General features: G+C 42.0%; 2 protein-coding genes across 3 annotated transcripts in view; one reads left to right on the top strand and one right to left on the bottom strand.

Moving 5' to 3' along the window:
• The window catches only part of LOC308385446 (uncharacterized protein), a 538,971-nt gene that overhangs the window by 487,124 nt on the left and 31,471 nt on the right, over positions 1–20,376 (bottom strand). The gene's annotated exons all lie outside the window — the stretch shown is intronic.
• LOC308385459 (uncharacterized protein) lies at positions 9,478–16,561 on the top strand. Of its 2 annotated transcripts, XM_080864381.1 has the most exons (4): positions 9,478–9,800; positions 11,047–11,152; positions 14,765–15,361; positions 15,687–16,561. In XM_080864381.1, the coding sequence occupies exons 2-4, from the start codon at positions 11,135–11,137 to the stop codon at positions 16,377–16,379; spliced, it is 1,308 nt and encodes a 435-aa protein (XP_080720507.1). In that variant the 5' UTR covers positions 9,478–9,800; positions 11,047–11,134; the 3' UTR covers positions 16,380–16,561. The 2 variants fall into 2 exon arrangements, with proteins under 2 accessions (XP_080720507.1, XP_080720508.1); XM_080864382.1 differs by lacking the exon at positions 9,478–9,800 and having other exon boundaries at positions 10,931–11,152.

Here is a 20,376-nt window from a genome sequence, read left to right as displayed (position 1 = left end):
ATTTGGGGTTGGGTTCTCTGCTCATTCATCACTGCAGATTTTAGTTAGATTTGTTTGTCCCTGGGAACTGTGGGAACCGTGAATTACATTTTGGATGTAAACAAAAAGAAGAGCGTGAAGGGGTGTGAAGAAAAACAGATTTTAAACTTTGTTTTTTTAACTGGACTCTGGTGCCATCCTGTGGCTGCTATGAAACAAAAGTGAAGTAATGAAAATATTTCAATGAAAATGAAAAATGTTCTCAGTTTTCCTTGTTTGCCAAACTTCTCTCTAAAAACCAAGTCTGTTCCCTGTGTTTTTATTACAGTCTCTACAGTGTGAGATAATAAAAGGAGGATGTTGAAGGCAGCACCGCACTATACACACTATACAATTTTTTCATAACAGATGAGTTTTGGGTTTTTTGGGTTTTTTGGGAGGGGGTGTTTTTTTTTTATTCCCACCTATGCTTCTATTTTCTATATTTAAAAAAACAACAGGAGTTATGCAGGTTTACTATGATCAAAACTTCAGACTCACAGTGAAACACCATGCTGTGTAACACTATACACCAGTGTAAAGTTCAGGAAAGTTTTTTCATGGTTCAGAGGCTGCTCGGCAGAGGATGATTTAAAGACGTGTGTGAAATGGGCTGTTATGATTGGTCAGAAAGTGTGATGAGGGTTGCCTTTTTATAAAGAGTAGCCTTTCCTTTTTGCCAGCGGTCGTGGCCGCTAAAGAGCGTTTCCCTGAGCCTTAAAACTGCAAAGACGGCACGGCGCTGTCACGCTGATGGCCCGGGAGATACCGTTGGTGAGTCGAAAACTATTGCCTAATACAAAGCATTAAACCATGTTAAAAACACAGCAGCCTTTATAAATGTAGTTTGGACCCAGAAGCAAGTTTCATCAGGTCATCACTTAAAGACTGGATATCCCACCTGCTGTGGAGTTTTAATGCAGCACAGTTGTTATTATTAAACCCCTGTCACAGTCTGACCGTTAAAATGAACAACATTCATATATGAAATGAAATTGTTTCAGGTAAACTGTATATGGTGATACACCCACCTTGGGGTAGCCATCGGGGCGGGGGAGCTGGGAGGAGATGTTGGCTGTCCAATTGGCCTTCCTGCTGCTGCGGAGCCTGGGACGGTCTGCTTGCCTCCACCCCGGGGGGAAGGGTAACATCTCTTGGGTCTGGGTGCCGTTTCCCCCTCTGGGGGCGAGGGTACCTGGACCCGGGGTATAGAGTATGTTTGGGGAGTGTGATTGTGTGTACATGTCCATTTATGTCAATCCTTACGTTAGGTTAGTGCTGAGTGTTTGTATATGTGCGCATGAGGGTGGGAATGCATGTTTGTGTCTGTGTGTGCCTGTTTGTCTGTGTCTATATGTCAGTTTGGGTCTTAGACTCCACCTCTCTGGGAACTCCCAGGCCCTCCAAAGTGTGGAGGCCTATCTCCCCTCACCACACTCCCTGCCGGTGACTGATGCCCTCAGGGGTCGGTGCATTGGTGGTTCTTGGTGTCTGGGGCTGGGCGCTCAGGTACAGTATGTACCAGCTCACTCCCGGTGGCTACTTGGCGGGGCCTGGCGCCTGTTGCTCAGTCAGGCCTCTTCCGGGGCGCGGGGGGCCCTCGGGCCTCCGGCCTCTGGGCCTGCGACTTGGTTCACTCTGGCACAGCTGGCCCCCGGCAGAGCCGGTGGGCACGCCGGTGCAGCCCCCTCTAGCTTCTGCTCGGTGGCTACTGGGTGACCCCTCGTCTGAGGATCCACAGCCCTTCCCATGAGGGTGGCACGGATGCCCCTGCGGTGGTCCTACTTGGGCTTCTGGATGTCTGGGGCCTGGATCTCCTCCTTGCCTTCATGCCCTGGGGGACAGGGCTATGGCTCTCTACATCCTCTTGCAGACCATTACATGGGGAGACCATTTGAATACAAGCGCGCTGATCCACACAGGTTTGCACACGGGTGTTCACTGCTCGTAGACTTAAATTACACCTTTCTTGGCTGCTACTTCAAAGCACATTGTGCGCTGTCTGTCCTGCGTGCTGCACAACAACATTCAATATTTGGTATTTACTGCTGTTTACACTTAGCTAGATTAATGCGATGGTGTTGTGTTTGGTATGTTGCTTTGTTTTTGTTTTTTTTTGCTTGTTTTCTATTCTTTCTCCCTCAACAGGTGATCCAGGAGATTTTTTTCCCCTTTCTCACTGTCCCTCTCCCCTTCTGTTTTTCTTTTCCTTCCTCTTTCTTTCTCCCTTTCCTATCCCTCACTCATGTCTGTCCCGTCTGTAACATCTGAAAATAAAATATAATAAATAATAAAAACAAAGGTCGATCAAATGGACCAATACGGCAATGCCACGATGATCCATTTGGCAAAATGAATCCATTGGGTATCCTTGTTGATCTTCAGACAACAATGCTGACGGCTAAAGAACCAAATGGGACAGGCAAAAAAAAAAGACTGGATATCCCACCTGCTGTGGAGTTTTAATGCAGTACAGTTGTTATTATTAAACCCCTGTCACATTCTGACCGTTAAAATGAATAACATTCATATATGAAATGAAATTGTTTCAAGTAAACTGTATATGGTGTTAAATAGGCCTAAACTACTGTACTTTAATGTCGGCAATAAGGGCGGTACTTCAAGAGCCATATATTTTATGAGGTGGTACTCATTGTGATATATAGAGGACAGCAGGAGCACAACAGACACACAGCAATAACCAACAACAACCCTGCAAGTGGACCTATTTGGGGGGGACTTGTGTATCATGTCAGCACTGTGCAATGCTCTATGTGACAAATATTAAAAAATAAATTTCATTAGTATAGATGAAATATTTTGTTCTCTATGAATGCCCAGCAGCCCTGAAACCCTCTGAACTCTAATGTTCACAATCCAATAAATCGATAGACTTTGAGGAGCATGAATTAGACTGGATAAGAATTTTTATGGAACTTCTTTTATCCTGGACCTGGAAGAACCCTTGACCCCAAGCAAGCTCATGCCATCCCCCTGTACCCAGCTCCACTTGTTTGTGAAACAAAGCTGTGTCCCACTGGTTCTCCTGTTTGGTCTACCTTAGTAATTTGGACATCCTCCACAAAACGAACAGTAAGTATGGAAAATTCAAGTCCATGTCAAGTCCACATCGCGCAGAGAACTGTGCTACTGGGCTTCCAGGAGATCATCGAGAGGAGTCTTTGCACAGCAAACAACCATAAGGAGTCTTGTGCTTTGCCTCCATGCGTGAGATCAGTATCTGCAGCAGCTTAAGCTGTACAATGTTTCAGGAAATAGTTTATTTCCCCTTTTGACACTGTTAGTTCCACACGAGGTAGATGTCTACTACTGCAGACTAAAATTAAATTTCTGTCAGCTGCAAGACACTTGTCTTTAATGTTACTGTTACTCTTACAACCACACATAACCATAAAATGGTGCACAATTCTGAATCCATCAACTCTTTTGCCAATGAAAGAGGAGGGCACTTCTCATGAGTGTAGAGAGCACGTGGAGTGTAAGCCGAGGGATGACTTAACAGATGTGCCACTTGATGAGGGAATGGTTTGCTTTGTTGATGGTTCGAGCTTTACAACAGCAGAGGGACAGGCTAAAACAGGTTTTACTGAAGTAGATAGTGAGAAAATTATCTGTGCAAGACAACTAGCATGTTTCATATTTGCTTAAGCAGCAGAGATGCTAGCTTTAACGGAAGGGTGTAAAGCTACAGAGAGACAATATACACTGATAGCCAATATGCATTTGCTACATTACATTTCTTTGTAGTGCAGTGGGTGAGACGAGGTGTGACAGCCTCTATAGGAAAGCCTGTACAACACAACAAACTCCTGCAAAATCTGCTGGAAGCAAAAATATTGCCCAGTAGAATTGCCATTTGTAAATGTGCAGATCCAGTTGCATTAGGGAATGCTTTTGCAGATAAGATCGCAAAAGAGGCAGCTTTAGGAGCACATGGTGTTCACATTTTAGCAGTGCAACATCAACAGACATCGCCTATTATACAAGATGCACTGGCGGACATGCAGGCCTATTCACCTACTGCAGGAAAAACGGTTGTGGCTTACAGAAGGAGCGAGCTTCCAGGATGGTGTTATTGTCTGTGCGATAAACCAATACTGCCATAGAATTTGTATAGGACTGCTGCTATTTTGAGCCATGGGCCGTGGGCAGCAGTAGTGAAACATTTTCATACTCTAGGATTTAATACCTTTGAAAAATTTTGCAGGTCATGTATGATATGTTGCAAGCGCAATTCTCGAGGTAATTTGAGACCTAAGAGAGGGAAATTCCCCTGACCCAGTCACCCATTTCAAGTTATTCACATGGATTTTATAGAGCTGTCCAACTGTAATAACTATAAGTATTGTCTAGTGATAGTGTGCCCTTTTCAAAGTGGGTAGTGGGTTCTTCCCATTCTGTGCAAGGCCACCTGGGTTGGCTGGAAGACTGTTTACTTAGCCTGGCAGAGCGAAGGACACTGTCTCAGCTGAACTCTGGACATACACACACACGCACACAGACATATACACACATGCAGATATACACTCATCCCCCCCTCCCCCTCCAAACGCCTTCGACGCTTATTCCTGTTAAGGTTCACATAATTGAGGAAGGAGAGTACAAACAACCATTGGTCCAGAAGATCTTGGTCAAACAACTGATTTTAATGAATACACGCGTGGGAAGACCACTATGTTCGCAGACAGGGATTGATCTTCGACTTAATCAAAGCATACACAGATTTTTATAGCATCAGGGTTTGAATTAATGACGCCCCTTCTTACGTCACAGACAGAATATATACATACGTCAAATGAAAACCACAATGACTTTTAACACAGTTTAAAAGAACGTTGTCTTCGTCTTCATGGCAGGTACATCCTGTCACTGCCCACACTGGAAGTTCTACACAACGCCCACTGTTTTAAAAAGGCCCAAAACATCATAAAAGACACCTCACATCCTGGCCACTCCCTGTTCGAACTGTTGCCCTCAGGCAGACGGTACAGGGCAATCAGAGCAAGGACTAATAGACTCAAACACAGCTGTTATCCAACTGCAATAACACATCTGAATACTACAAAAAAATGTCCATCACGCCACTCTTGTGTTAATCTATGCACGGTCTGAAGCATGTGTGTGGGAATGTATGTGAATGTTTTACTGTTATATCTTATTAGTATTTTAAGTATTCTATTATTTTATTTATTGAATTTTATTGTTTTATTTATATTTTGATATTGCTAGGGATGATGCAATGATCGGGGACCATTCTTAATTTCGTTGGTCTCATGACAATGACAATAAAGTTTCTGATTCTGATTCTGATTCTGATGCTCGCTTGTCATCTTGACACCTCAGCAGCAGTTCTGCGACAAACTGCTCTTTTTGCAACCCCAAGCAAAACATGATTAAACTTCCACCTATAAATGATTCTCTCTAACTGAGTGTGTGTGTGTCTATGTCGTCCTCAAATGCTCTCTCATCTCACCCGTTGCACTTCTGACCTTTTACCAGACCAGAGGCTCATCCTTATGTGTAATAACCTAACTGAAACTATATGTACTATGTTGAATAAATGTTTTAATCAAGAACCTCTACTAAAAGCTTAATAAAAGAATATAAAAGTATAACAGACAATTTGAATAACCTAATAATTCAAATAGCCTCGTCTAACCTGCTCCTCAGAATAACTCTGCTTTCACTTCTGCAAACTCTCTGCAACTTCCTGTCAACTCCTGCCTGCAACTTAGTCTTTCTGAAAGACACACACACTGTTTAAACATCTGAATGCAATATCAATACTGTAAATTATATTATTAATGCAATGGTAATGATGATGATTATTTAACAATAGCAGTAAAATAATTTCCCTGATCCACATTCCCTTCCGATGCTGACGTTGAATCAAGGAGACCAGCGCATAGGCTGCAGGCCTGGATGTACCGTCTACACTGTCTGTCTCTCACCCTTTACTCACTCCTGTTGCTTGCCATGTGTTTCTTTGGCGTATTAAGAGTTTTTTCATGTGCAGAGGTGTTTTTTTTCTGTTCTCAAACTGATCTCCCTGTTGGAGCTCAGTCTGGGGGGAGTTATTTTTTTCTCCTTATCTTTCCTCATGTGGTGCATTTTCCATTGTTATACCTCTCTGACCTGTCTTCACCATGTGATGTTTTTGTGTAATGTATGTATGGTTAGAGGGTAAGATGGCGCCGCCCTTGCGTGCAATAGGTTGGCAGCCTTAACATGAAATTTCCCCTTGTGGGACTAATAAAGGTATATCAATCAATCAATCAATCAATCAACTAGGGAAGCAGATGCCATTTCGGTTGCCAAAGCAATATGTAAGAATATCATCCCAGAACACGGGATTCCGGAGACTATTTATAGTGATGATGGTCCACACTTTGTAAATGAAGTGATTGGATTAATGGCACAGCATCTAGGGATAACACTAAAACATCATTGTTCATATCAGCCACAGTGCAGGGTTGGTAGAGAGAACTAACGGCACAGTAAAGCTGTGAGCTTTGAGATTATATATGGTAGAGCATTTAGAGTTTTAGTCTTCTGTAGTGATGATAGAAAAGCAGAAGAGAGAGCACATTAGCAGATTGGATGCTCAAAATGTTTAAAAGTAAAGAAGTCATGACAACAAATGATCTGCCAGATGATTCTGTTTCTCCTCAGGAGCAGAGTCTGAAGTCTGGAGATTGGATGTTGATAAGGCCATGGAGAGGAAGTGCTCCGTTCTTACTGCAGGTTTTCATAGAAAGTATGGAGAATAACACCCTCCCTCCTACTCAGGGTCTCATAACACTTATTCCAAAGCCAAACAAGGACTTACTTCTTATTGATAATTGGAGACCCATCTGTCTGCTCAATAATGACTATGAGATTATGGCTTTAGTACTTGCTAACAGAATTAAAGAGTTCTTGGATACAATTATCGATGAGACACAATCAGGCTTAATGAGAAATAGACACATTTCTAATAACATTAGACTGGTTTTGGATCTACTTGATTACTCTGATTTGGTATCTGACAATAGCTTCATTCTCTTCCTGGATTTTTAAAAGGCTTTTGATACAATTGAACATCAATTTATTTTCCAATCTTTGAAAAAATTTGGCTTTAGATAATTTTTCTGTAAAGCTTCAAAACCTTGTACACGAATGGCAATAGCTCAATTAAAATGATTAAGACTCCACCCTTCCCTTCCCTCCCCATCTCCAGCTGCCTCCCTCTTCCCGCTCCACCACAACCACCCACACATGCAGGACCTTGGAGTAGGGGTATGTCACCAGGGTGCAGAGGAGGCTACCCCCCCTGTTACGCCCCAGTCTAGCGGTATAGGAACGCAACATAAGTTTGAAAAAACTGCCCCGCCCTGGTCCCCAAAACCATACACAGAGGGAAACCAATTTCTTAGTGAATCGTGTTTTATTATCTACACTGCAAAAATGAAGCTCCAGGGTGAACAAAGGCCAAAATAACAAACAAAACAAGCTAAGTCAGGAGGAGGTGCTATCTAAAACCCTATGTGAAATCAAACATCAAACAAAAGACAAGCGCTACACCTAACTCCCTAACTGAAATAAACAGGAGAAAACAGTGCAAGGAAAAACAATACGGCAGCTCACCCCTTCTGTTGCAGTGCTATTTACAATGTGCTATGTACAATGAAAGCTAATATACACACTATATACAAAACTCAGAAAAGCCGCTCAAATCACAAGCACAAATGTCTCAGGTTTTGGAGGCCAGGGTCAGGTCTGCTGCAGCTGTCAGTGGCTGCCCCAGGTAGCTCCATGCCCTCCTGGGTTTTAAATGCACCTTAGAACACACATGCATCAACACTACAATGAGCGGGTGGAGGGAGGTTTGGAGTCTTCTCTCACCCCCATTCTCCGCGGCCTGCTGGAGCGGGGGGCTAGGAGGAGGAGTTGGCCGTCCGACTGCGGTCTGGAGTGTGGGGCCTCCCTGCTGCTGCGGAGTCGGGGCGGTCTGCCTCTCCCCACCGCAGGGAAAAGGGAAACACCACCTGGGTCTGGGTGCAGTTCCCCCCTCCAGGGGCAAGGGTACCTAGACCCGGTTTGTAGAGTACGCTTGGGGAGTGTGATCGTGTGTACAGCGTCTCTTCATGTCTGTCTCCACGTTGGTTGAGTGTGGAGTAAGTGCATATGAGAGCATGAGGGTGGGAATGGATGTTTGTATCTGTGTGTGCCTGTATGTCTGTGTCTATATGTCAGGTTGGGTATCAGGCGCCACCTCTCTGGGGACATCTCAGGCCCTCCAAGGTTTGGAGGCCTATCTCCCCCTACCACCACTTCCCCTGCCAGTGGCGGACTCCCTCAGACATCGGTGCGTTGGTGGTTCTTTGTGTCCGGGGATGGGCGTCCAGGTACACACCGGCTCACTCCTTGGTGGCCGCTTATCGGGGCCTGGAGCCTGGGGCTCACTCGGGCCACTTCGGAGGTGGGGTGCCCCCGGCCTCTCGGCCTGGGGCTCGGTCACTCAGGCACAGCTGGCTGCCGGCGGAGCTCATGGGCGCGTCACTGCAACTCCCCCTGGCTTCTGCTCCGCGGCTGCTGAGTGAGCCCTCATCTGGGACTCTCCTCAGCTCTTTCTGGGACAGTGGCGCGGCTGCCCCTCTGTTAGTCTTCCTTGGTCTATTGTGTTCTGGGGGCCTCTGGATGTCTGGAGTTTTGATCTCCTCCATACCTGCTTCATGCCCTGGATGACGGGGCTGTGGCCCCCCCCCCCACACCCTCTAGCAGATCATTACATGAAGGAACCTTTTAAAAAAAAAACAAGCGCGTCCATGCTCACAGGTGTACACACGGGTGATCACACCCACAAACTACACCCTTTTTGGCTCCTACCTCAAAGCACACTGTGTTCTGTTGATCTTATGAGCTGCACAATAATGTTTAACATTTAGTATTTACTGTCATATTCCCATATATCATTGTGATGTTGTTTATTCTATTACTCTTGTTCTCTTCTGCTTGTTTTCTTTTTTCTTTCTCAGCAGGTGACCCAGGTGATTGATATATGCATTTTTTGTCTTTTTTTTTCCTGCCCATTCTGTTGGTTTTTGTCTTTTGCCCTTCTCCCCCGTCCCTCTTCTCAGCTGTTTCTCTTTCCCTCTTTCTTTCTCCCCTTCTTTCCCCCAGTCAAGTCTGTCCCGTATTCAGTAAGTGAAAATAAAATAAACAATAAAAGGTGAATCAAATGGACCATTACGGCAAGGCTGGGATGGTCAATTTGGTAAAGTAAATCCGTTGGGCAATAAAATGATTAAGACTCCACCCCAAGATTTGACCTGTTTTACAAGGAATCACCATAGCTGATAAGGAGCTCATCATCAGACAGCTAGCTGATGACACCACTCTTCTTGAAGAATGCAAATCAAATCCGTCCAGCCCTTAGTGTTATTAGTGATTTCTCTGAAGCATCTGGTTTATGTCTAAATCTAAAAAAATGTGAATTGCTAGCAATTAAAGACTGCACTGCAAATGCTCTCTGTAACATTTCTGTTAAACAAGGAGTCACATACCCAGGACTGTTAATATCCAAAGACCAAAAGTCAAGATGCTCGTCAAACTTTAAAAAAAAAAGTACGTTCTAAATGAAGCTTCAGACGTCACTAATCACGTGACTCTGGCCAAACGAATCAAGCCTCGACACAGTGCTTCTGAAGCAGTTAATCTTTCTGACACACGCACCGGAGTGTCAGCTTCAAGCAGACCATCGCTACCTCTCACATCTAAAGGTAAGTGTCAAGGTAACTTTGAACTGAGTTCAGTCAATCTTGAGTTTTTCGAAGTTTTCTGAATGACGCTTTCTGTTGCTCTCTGTGAGAGAAGACCGTTAAAGGCGAGGCTCTCCAGAGTGTAGCAAAACAGGAAACCACAGCTGTGTGTGTGTAAGTGTGCAAACGAATAGATTAGAAGTGCAAGTGAGCCACGAGTATAGAAAGGTCAAGTTTCGTGAGTTGTTTTTCTCACCACTGATCACGCGCTCAACACTCTACACATACTTGCATCACACGCGCGCTCTCAAGCATCAGTATCCGGTCGTTCAGTGATGATGCGATGAATCCTACTTCCGGGCCTAAACGCTCCCGTGTTCAATATGCCACAATGCTGTGTTCCTCGTTGTTTTAACCAATCTGGCTCAAAACAACAGTCTAATCTGTCATTTTACTGGTTTCCTTGTGAAAAGAGAGAGAAGAGGAAGTGGCTGAAGTTGATAAGGTATGTTAGTGAGCCACGAGTATAGAAAGGTCAAGTTTCATGAGTTGTTTTTCTCACCACTGATCACGCGCTCAACACTCTACACATACTTGCATCACACGCGCGCTCTCGAGCATCAGTATTGTACAATTCTGGGCGTCACGTGAGTTGCAGGTGTTACCATATAACGGAAATCTCCATTGTTCTGTAGCAGTGGTTCTCAAGCGTTTCACAACGAGTTTCACCCTTACGAGCGACATCACAGCACAGTAGTATAGGCCTATTTAACACTACATACACATACTTGCCAACATTCAAAAGGGATCTATCTATCTATCTATCTATCTATCTATCTATCTATCTATCTATCTATCTATCTATCTATCTATCTATCTATCTATCTATCTATCTATCTATCTATCTATCTATCTATCTATCTATCTATCTATCTATCTATCTATCCACACACATATATATATATGTGTGTGGATATATATATATATATATGTGTGTGTGTGTGTGTGTGTGTGTGTGTGTGTGTGTGTGTGTGTGTGTGTATTGGTGTGTCGGCCCACTGGGCATTTGATTCTAATAACAGGCCTCAGTCTCTCCTGCTATACTGCTAAATTTTGTATCGGTGCTCAAACCTTTTGTGTTTGTTTCCAATAAGTTGCCCACCTCGGGAAGCAAAAATGTGTTCTTTTACTTGTCAGGTGAACATATGAGACACTTTGACTCTTCAGTGCAGTGTGGAGCCTAACAAAGATCTGCTTTGTGTCCCAGCTGATCAGCAGGAGGAGAAGAGTCTGACGGAGCAGCAGAGGAACATTTTCAGCTACTTGGACTCAGCTCAGCCACTACAGAGAAAACAATGAGCTCAACACAGAAGGTGACAGACAGAGCAGGGCGATATGACCAAAAATATTTATCACGATATACATTTGAAAATGTGCGATAACAATATGACTGACGATACAAGTGACGCGAGACAAAATACTTTACAACTCCACAACTTTATTAAAAAAAACCCATCAATGTATTTTCATTTAAACAAACAGCTGTTTTTTATGTGCATTAAAGTTATATAAAAATTTAACAGTGCAAATGCAAATTCCTTGCTGACAGTTTAACCAAAAGGCATTTCCAGTGGAAATTGGCCGACATTTGCTCCGAGGAATTTGCATTTGCACTGTTAATATTTTTGGTCATATCGCCCTGCTCTACTTTCATGTGTTACTGTTTAGGCTTAAATTGGTTTGATGTTTGGTGCCTTTTTCTTAATGTAAAAAAACCCCTCAGGTTACAATCAGACATTTTTCTTCACTGAACCTGTTGGGTCTAAACTCAGACCCCGCTGTCTCCAGGACTTATTCCCATGAAAGAAAAACAAGGCAACAGCAATCGATCAATTTACTTGCAAGGGAGGCCTCGTCGGTATCTCAGAAACGCACTTTGTTTACTTCAAACTTCAGACTAACTGAAGTCTGAAGTTTGTTAAGACAGATATTAACAGACTTCAGTTAGTCCAGAATAAGGCGTCTAGATTAGATGTTCATACTATACTAATTAAAAACAGACCGATCCTCGCCTCACAAAACGCGCTACTTCGCGTAACCCAGCTTTGCTTATCAGAGAAGTATGTGTCACTCGATAGAGCGGCTGTTGTCTGCGAGACCTGTCGGCGAACTGGTGGAGCATTTGGAGCCTCACTACATGCTTCCAAGCCGCTGCATTTTTAATCTTAATCTCTTCCATACTGAGGTGAAAAGGAAGCGATTTGTCCCGTACTTCAGCTAGAATGGGGGAAAAAGACTCTGGAGTTAGTCTGTGTCCTTAAGCTGTAGCTGCCTCTTCTTCTCTCATGTTTTCTAAGTAGTTGACAGCTGGTAACTGTGCAGGGGTGGCTCTAGCAAAGCTTTTCCAGGGGGCAGGTAGGCCATTAACAAGAAAAGGGAGGCACAAAAAATACTTTTCTTTGTTATTTCATTTAAAGGACTAACTTTTAATAAATAATTATCTGAATCTTACAACCAAAGTGGACATCTGATTAATTGTATAGAAATCCATTACTGTATATAGTAATTATTAAGTCTAATTTACACCCTGGTAAGTAGTGATGGGTCGGTCGCGAACGAAATGGCTCTTAGAGCCGGATCTTTGACGTGAACGACGCGAGCCGTGGTTTTTTTTTTTTCTTTCTCTCACCCTCTCTCGCACTTTTTTACGCTTCACTCCGCACGTGAGCCTTGTGCTTTGCACTGGGCAGAGGGGGGAGGAGCGGTAGTCACACTGGCAATAGCACAGGAACAGAGTGGGAGGGAGAGAGAGAGCCAGGGACAACAACATCACATTAGAAAGGTATAGTGATCATCCACAACTATTTTCAGTTGCAGATGGTAAAGGATTCAGAAAGTTTATTCATGCAGGCCCATATGACAGAGAATATGCATGTTCTTTCTGTTTTCATATTTTAATGTATATTTAATTGTGTTGTGGTTTGCAGTGTTTTGTGTTGTTTCACTTTAAAAAAATTTAAAAGGAAAAACCTGAAAATTTAAATAGTTAAAAGTTGAACTGTGAATAGTTGGTTTTTGTATTATATGATTTATTTATTACATTTTATGTGGAGTGAATAAATAAAAGTATATTTACCATGACCCCTAGAGACAAAGCACGCACAAACTTCAAAACACGTACAAACCCTGAAGCGCGTACAAACTCCAAAACACGTAAAAACTCCATAGCACGTACAAACTCAGAAGCACGTACAAAACACAACAGAAGTGCTCCAGGATGCTAGGCACAGTGTTGAGCTTTTGTTACCTAGTGGCTACACAAGCCAGCGACAGGTAACAGGTAAATGAACTTTTTTGTTTTTAATTATTTGTCAGTGCGCCCCAGGGCAGCTGTGGCTACAACGTAGCTTGCCATTGCCAGTGTGTGAATGTGTGTGTGAATGGGTGAATGACTGAATGTAGTGTAAAGCGCTTTGGGGTCCTTAGGGACTGAATAAAGCGCTATACAAATGCAGGCCATTTACCATATATGAGTGCTTGTGTATAAATACACAAACAATACACATATGCTTTCAATTGTGTCATTTAAGTGATCTAGGTAGCTCTGTTTTGGGAGTTCAGTTAACACTAGAAATGTGTTTTGGAGTTTGTACATGCTTTGTCTCTAGGGGCAACCGTATATATTTATATATAAACATATATAAATAAAACCACTTTTTTTTTTTACATTAGTAGTTCCTTTTCTGCATAATTTTATATTATTGTTAATAATTAATTATCCGGTTTGGAGCTGAAAGAGCTGGCTCTTTTTAGTGAGCCGAGCCGAAAGAGCCGGTTCTCTAAAAAGAGCCAGAAATCCCATCACTACTGGTAAGCTATAGCCCTTTTTCCTTTGGGAAGGTACCATCTGTGCATTGTGCAATTCTGTTGAAGAAAGATGGTGAATCTATTTAATTATTGTAGAAACATAATTGATTATTTCTGTGCATTTGATTTACACGTGCATTAAATTAAAGTTGATTATGTCAATTAAGCATCATGAGGTGGAGGGCGGGGGTGGTTCTGGGAGATTTTTGCTGGGAGTTGGCAACTCTATTAGTTAGGTTGTTTAATATTTCTGATAAGTACTCTTTAAAATCCCAGAATAGGAAGGATGGTGCAGGTTTAAGTTTATTAGATTGATGAGTGTTGCTGAACTATAAAATATTTGAATAGAATAGAATAGAATAGAATTAAACTTTATTGTCATTGCACATGTCACAGGTACAGGGCAACGAAATGCAGTTTGCATCCATCCAGAAGTGCTTTAGCCATGATATAGATATATTACAATATATATTAGCAATAATATAGATATGTAAGTATATTACAGAAATGGGTCCAGGGCTCGCAAAATTTCAAAATCCCTGGTAGCCCTTTGGGCAGAGACTCTTCAGTTTTTGGTAGCCCAAAATAAATTTAAGTAGGCCAAATAAAAAAGAGCAATTTTTTGATTGATGTTTTGTTTCCTGTTTTGTTTCCGTTACAATACTATACATTAAAGTATAATATTGTAACGGAAACAAAACATTAATCAAAAAATTGTTGAAACACAAATTACAACATTGTATAAAAATTACAACCATCAACTCAAATGCTTGGTTCTAATTGAACAGAAATTTCTATGAACTTGTAAGAACTGTGTAGGACATGAATCAGTCTGTGTCAGATCCTGAATTTGAAATTGAAGTCACGGGTAAGAGGCAAGTGGAACCAAGATCTAGGCCATTTGCTTTTTGAAGTTTGCGAAGACTGCTAAATTTTGCCAGTGGTAGTTCACTCTTTGCAGAACTACCAGCAGGTGGGGATAAGAGACCTTTAAGGTGTTTGGTGCCACACTCCACCTTCAGGTTTAAAACTAGTGTTAATGGAGGGAGTTTGAAGGTTGAGTTTGTTCCACGACTGCATTTCACTCACTGCCTCTGTTTGTATCTCTGTCACTGCAGGACCAACATGGAGCGAGAAGTCAGCGCTCTCAGGAGGCCGACAAACCTCAACCAAGAAAGAGAGAGAAAAAACACACCTGTGACGAGTGTGGGAGGGGTTTTGCTTTGAAGGGTTCACTGAAACAGCATCAGGTCATCCACACTGGAGAGAGACCGTTCAGCTGTGACTTGTGTGGAAAGTCTTTTTCCATGAAGGGTCACCTAAAATCACACCAACTCATCCACAGTGGAGTTAAAGCGTACAGCTGTGATCAGTGTGGCAGAGCTTTTACTCACAGTGGTAGCTTAAAGAGTCATCTAGTTACCCACTCTGGAATTAAGGCGTACAGCTGTGACATCTGTGGAAAAACTTTCAGCCAGAGAGGGCACCGAAATATACACCTACGCATTCACACCAGACATGATGTGTACTGCTGTGAACAGTGTGGCAAATACTTTGCTACAGACGCACAGTTACAACAACACATGTTTACCCACAATGAGGGACGACCTTATAAATGTGACCTGTGTGAGAAGACTTTTAAATCTCCACATTACCTGAGACGACACCAACAGATCCACAGCAGAAAGAGACTCTCCAAGTGCAGTTACTGTGAGGTATGTATTTATATTGTTATCTTGTCATTTTAGCCTGACTGTTTGGAACAACTCTGCTCATTAAACTGTGTTAGCATGTTAGCAATTCTACTGCATGGAGAAGCAGCTCTGAGTGATTATTCAGATTTTCATGTCAGTTATGATTTTAGTATTACTGTAGTATTATGGTGGTAGTATTGTAGTTATTGCAGCCAAGTAAACTGAGTGTGTTAACTGAAACAGTCAAATGTAATTGGACGTCTGCAGAGATGCTCTTTATTTCAGGCGACGTTCAGGATAAAAGTGTTGAAGGACTGACTTACACTGTCTTTGTGTCTTTGTTTAGAAGCAGAGCGACACAGATGGATCCAGTTCTCAACCCTGTCATCACCGTGGTGGTGGGAAAGACTTTCATTGTGACCTTTGTGGAAAAACTTTCAGTCGACGAGACACCCTAAAAATACATCAACATAGACACACTGGAGATAAACTGAAATACTGCAAAGAATGTGGGAGAAGCTTCACCACATCACGTAACTTAAAAAAGCATGAACTGATTCACAGTGGGGTTAAAAAGCACCTCTGTGATCAGTGTGGGTCATCCTTCACCACTGCATGGGAGCTTAAAACACACAAACGAGTCCACACAGGAGAGAAACCATACAAGTGCAGACACTGTGACAAAAGCTTCTCACGTTCATATGGTCGTAACTCTCATGAACGTACACACGTGAAAGGAAACTACAGCTGTGACCAGTGTGACAAGAGCTTCAGGAATCTCAGTTCATACTCCACACACAAACGATCCCACGTTACTAATAAACTGTTTCACTGTTACCAATGTGCCCAAACATTCACCTCATTGTCTGCTCTGTGCAAACATCAGCGTGATCACTCAGGGCTGAAATCACTCCCATCACTGGATCACAGTGAATCTGAAGAGACAGAAAGATCCTCTGGTTTCAGTGTCAGACTCAAAAAGCTTGAGATCAGGCTCCACAGAGTTCAGATAGAATCATTTAAACTTGTGTTGAACTGAACTGGTTGCTGGGCTGAACTTCTACATAATACAGATTTACATGGGATCTTATTTTCTGTCGTTTTACTGAGTCAGTTTTGTCCTTTTTTCTCTGTCCTGGTTTTGCTCGTCTGTAAATAATTGAAACTCAGTCAAATAGTTCATTGTTCTCCAGCAAAACGTTTTGGAAACTCATGTTTAACCTTTAAACTCTGACATGTTTTAGCACACAAGGCTTCATCGGGGAGTTCACTCATGATTGGACCATGAGAATAAAGGTTTTTAGTTCTTTCAAAGAGAGTCTTGGAGGTGTTTGATGTTTCTGTTTTTTCTGAAATCACCTGAAAGAAAAACTATTTTTCTTGCTTCATGTAGTGTGGAAGTTTTTAATGTTTCTTCATTTGTGATGTTCTTGAATGTGTTGACATGAAGATGGTACAAATAAACTGTCCTTTTAGCTTCAGCTCCTAATTTATTCATTATTTATGGATGTAGCACAGCAGCAGTGTCTTGATTAACACATGGAGGGCTCGGGATCTGATGGTAAATAATGTTTTGTGTCCTTGTACACATCATACAGCTCAGCTGTTCCACAGATGTCAGGTTTACACAGTGGGATGGTTTGTAAGAACGCAGCTCTCCTGTGGATAAATCCTTACTCTTAGCCTCAGGACCTCACACAGTCCCAGCAGGTTCGGTCAGAAGATTTATACCTTTTTCATTTCTATATGATTCTTCTTGCATCTGAACAAAGATGATGATGAGTCATTTATGAAAAAAGAAGCAAAAAATCAGAATCTTCATCAGAATTGTGAACATCACAGCAGATGCCTTTGTGTGAAAGTAACTGAGAATAAAACACAGAAAAACATGAAGGAGATTTTTCTGGCCTGACTTTTTATAGCAGATAACCTTAAAAATATTCTGCAATGCTCTGCATATAAAGTTTAAATTTCTTCACTATTGAACAACAGAAAAAATAGGCTTTCTTGTCCGAGGTCGTTTAAGTGAAAAAAGAAAAAGAAAAGAAAAAGACAGCGCTGTGAACAACAGTAGACTGGTGGGTAATAAGCGAATGAATAATGCAGAAAACAGAGATTTGACACGGAAAGCTGTTCTTGAAGTACAGAGAGAGAGAGAGAGCTAGCTGTGCATGAAGTGTGATTTTAATAGTCGTGGAGGCAAAACAGCAAAACGCATGACGACATTGATCAATGTGAAGCGCAGTTTGCTGCTTCTTTTGCTGCTGGCTCAGTGAATTTTCGTTGGAGAGAGACCAAACCTGCAGCTCAGAATCAGTGCAAAAAGATGTAAATACAGAGCGGACCCGACGCATCAGAATCGCTGATCTCTGACAGCGTTTCGGTCTGCGGGCCGTCGGGTGAGAAAGCGGAGAAAGACAAAGCTGATTCTGATGCGTCCGCTCTGTGTTTATGTCTTTGTGTGGAATCCGTGTACCTGCTCTCATTTACTGTTTGTTGGTTGTTGAAATAGTTTTGTGAGCTTTAATCTGAGAATATGCCATTTCTGGCAAAACACAGTTATATTTAAAAGTCAATTCAGGATGTAATGAATCGATATCGCTTTAGGCAGCACGGTGGTTAGCACTGTTGCTGCACAGCAAGAAGGTCCTGAGTTCAATTCCAACATCACCGGGGTCTTTCTGTGTGGAGTTTGCATGTTCTCCCCGTGTTTATGTGGGTTCCTTCTGGGTACTCCGGCTTCCTCCCACCGTCCAAAGACATGCAGCTTGTGGGGATAGGTTACAGTTTTTTTAAATTGGTTTGGTACTATTTTCACAACTAAAGTGTGCATTTTCAAATCTCTCAGTACAAAACTCACATTTGATCACATTTGTAACACCACTAGTCATTCTTTCAAATCTGATGTCATGGGTTCATTGTATTTGCACATATTTTCATTCCACTTAATCATTGTTGCAGAACATATGGTCATTGTGATATATTCTGAGAACATTTGCTTTACTCACCCAAACAAAACAGTAAGATCTTTTTTCAACGTAGTACTTTTACCAATCATTTCATTCAGGAGCAAATAATACAAGGTAAGCGTTTCAAATTGTCCTTGGTGATGAATGAGTGTAACTGAACTGTAAAACTTTACACAGCAAATATTACACTTATGTTCAGGCATAACCAAAAAAAACAAAAAAAAAAACAAAAAAAAAAAAACATACACATACACACACACGAAAAAGGGAGAAAAAACAACAAGTCATTTACATAAGCACAATATATTTTTTATTTTATTTTTATCACTTTTACACAATTAATCAAGCCGGTCATTAACATTGGGCCATAAATTTTCATCAACATCACAGTGGATGTCTTCGTTGTTCAGGCACCGTGGGAAAAATTTCCTGGCATGACGAATCCAGGCTTGACTTTGCCCAGCAGTTATATCACCACAAGCTTCACACATGGCTTGAAGAAGGGAGACATGCTCATGGGGATGGCGATCATACACCTTCCACCTCCATGTAGAGAAGAATTCCTCAATTGGGTTGAGGAAAGGGGAATATGGTGGAAGATAGAGTGTCATGAAGCGAGGATGTGTTTGAAACCATTCCTGAACCAGCTGTGCATGGTGGAAGCTGACATTGTCCCACACAACAACATAGACAATGTCTTCTCCCTGACAGGCCTGCTCCAGTTCATTTAAAAAAAAACTATCAGGTGTTCAGTGTTGTATGACCCTAGAACTGGTCTACAGCCTACCACACCATCTTCAGATATAGCTGCACCCATTGAGATGTTTCCTCCAGGTTGTCCAGGGACTTGGATGGTAGCCCTTTGTCCAATAAGGTTACGTCCTCTGCGTCTAGTTTTTGCCAGATTGAAACCGGCCTCATCAACAAAAATATACTTGTGATGATTCACAGCAGCGTCCAGCTCCATCACCCTCTAAAATGATAATTTAGTTAGTTTTTTTTTTTTTACAACTAATAGTTGTCAGTACTGTTACAGTAATTGCATGCCAGTTTAGTGTTGTACCTGAATATATTCTGAACGCAGTTGTTTCACCCGGACATAGTTCCTCTCAAAAGGAACCAAGTAAATTTGTTTCATGGAAACCTGGTGCTTCTTCAAAAGCCGGGCAATCGTTGGAAGGCTAATTGATGGCACATTGGCAAAGGTGTCATTGTTGTTCTCAATAGCCTGTTTGATTTCCGACAGCCGTATGTCATTCCTTGCCCTGACCATTTCCACCACAGCCAACTCCTGCTGGTCAGTCAAAACACGTGGGCGACCACCACCAGGTTGTCTCCTGTTAATTCTGAGGACAATCATATACTGTGAATATTGAAGTATTACAAATTACATTACTGTAAACTGACAATTACATGTTGTTCATCTATACAATAGAGTACTATATTTTAGAAGTGAAGTTGCTATAGCAAACATATCAGTTTTCTTGGCGAAAAGTTCTGATGATAGAGCTGACAGTTGACCTTTGTAAATTAGGCTGTACCAACCTGGCAGCCTCAGCCATGGTAAAGCCTCTGTTAACCACATGGTCAACAATGATGGCCCGGACTTCATTAGAGATGATGGTGCGTTGTCTTCTGCCTACATTTCTCTGAAGACCACCTCTCTGTTGAGGAGCACCACCACCACCTCTTCAATGAAGGTTTCCTCTCACTACGAGTCTATCCTGCTCCATATTTGAACAGTGCAAAGTCTCAAACACAGTTCTACTTATATGGTAACTAATTGTGATCATCAGGGGGAAACAATTAGCAATTAGTATTTCTAGATTGAAAGCTCTTGCAGCAATGTGTAACTTACAAATGACCAGACAACAATCAGTCAAGTTGAAAATCCATGGACATAATGAAGGATTCATTGATTAAACATTAAGATCAGTTGAATTAAATGATAGACAAATGTATTAAACTGAATAATAAGAGGTGCAAATCAAAAATTTGATAGTGATAACATTATGAAAGGCAGTAACTGTGAACAAAACATTTATTTAGATGAAACACTTATTTTGT

Source organism: Rhamphochromis sp. 'chilingali' (genome assembly GCF_963969265.1).
Source record: "Rhamphochromis sp. 'chilingali' genome assembly, chromosome: 18".
Taxonomy (NCBI): Eukaryota; Metazoa; Chordata; class Actinopteri; order Cichliformes; family Cichlidae; genus Rhamphochromis; species Rhamphochromis sp. 'chilingali'.
The sequence above is the reverse complement of the archived record's forward strand: the minus strand, read 5'-3'. Positions and strand labels throughout refer to the sequence as shown.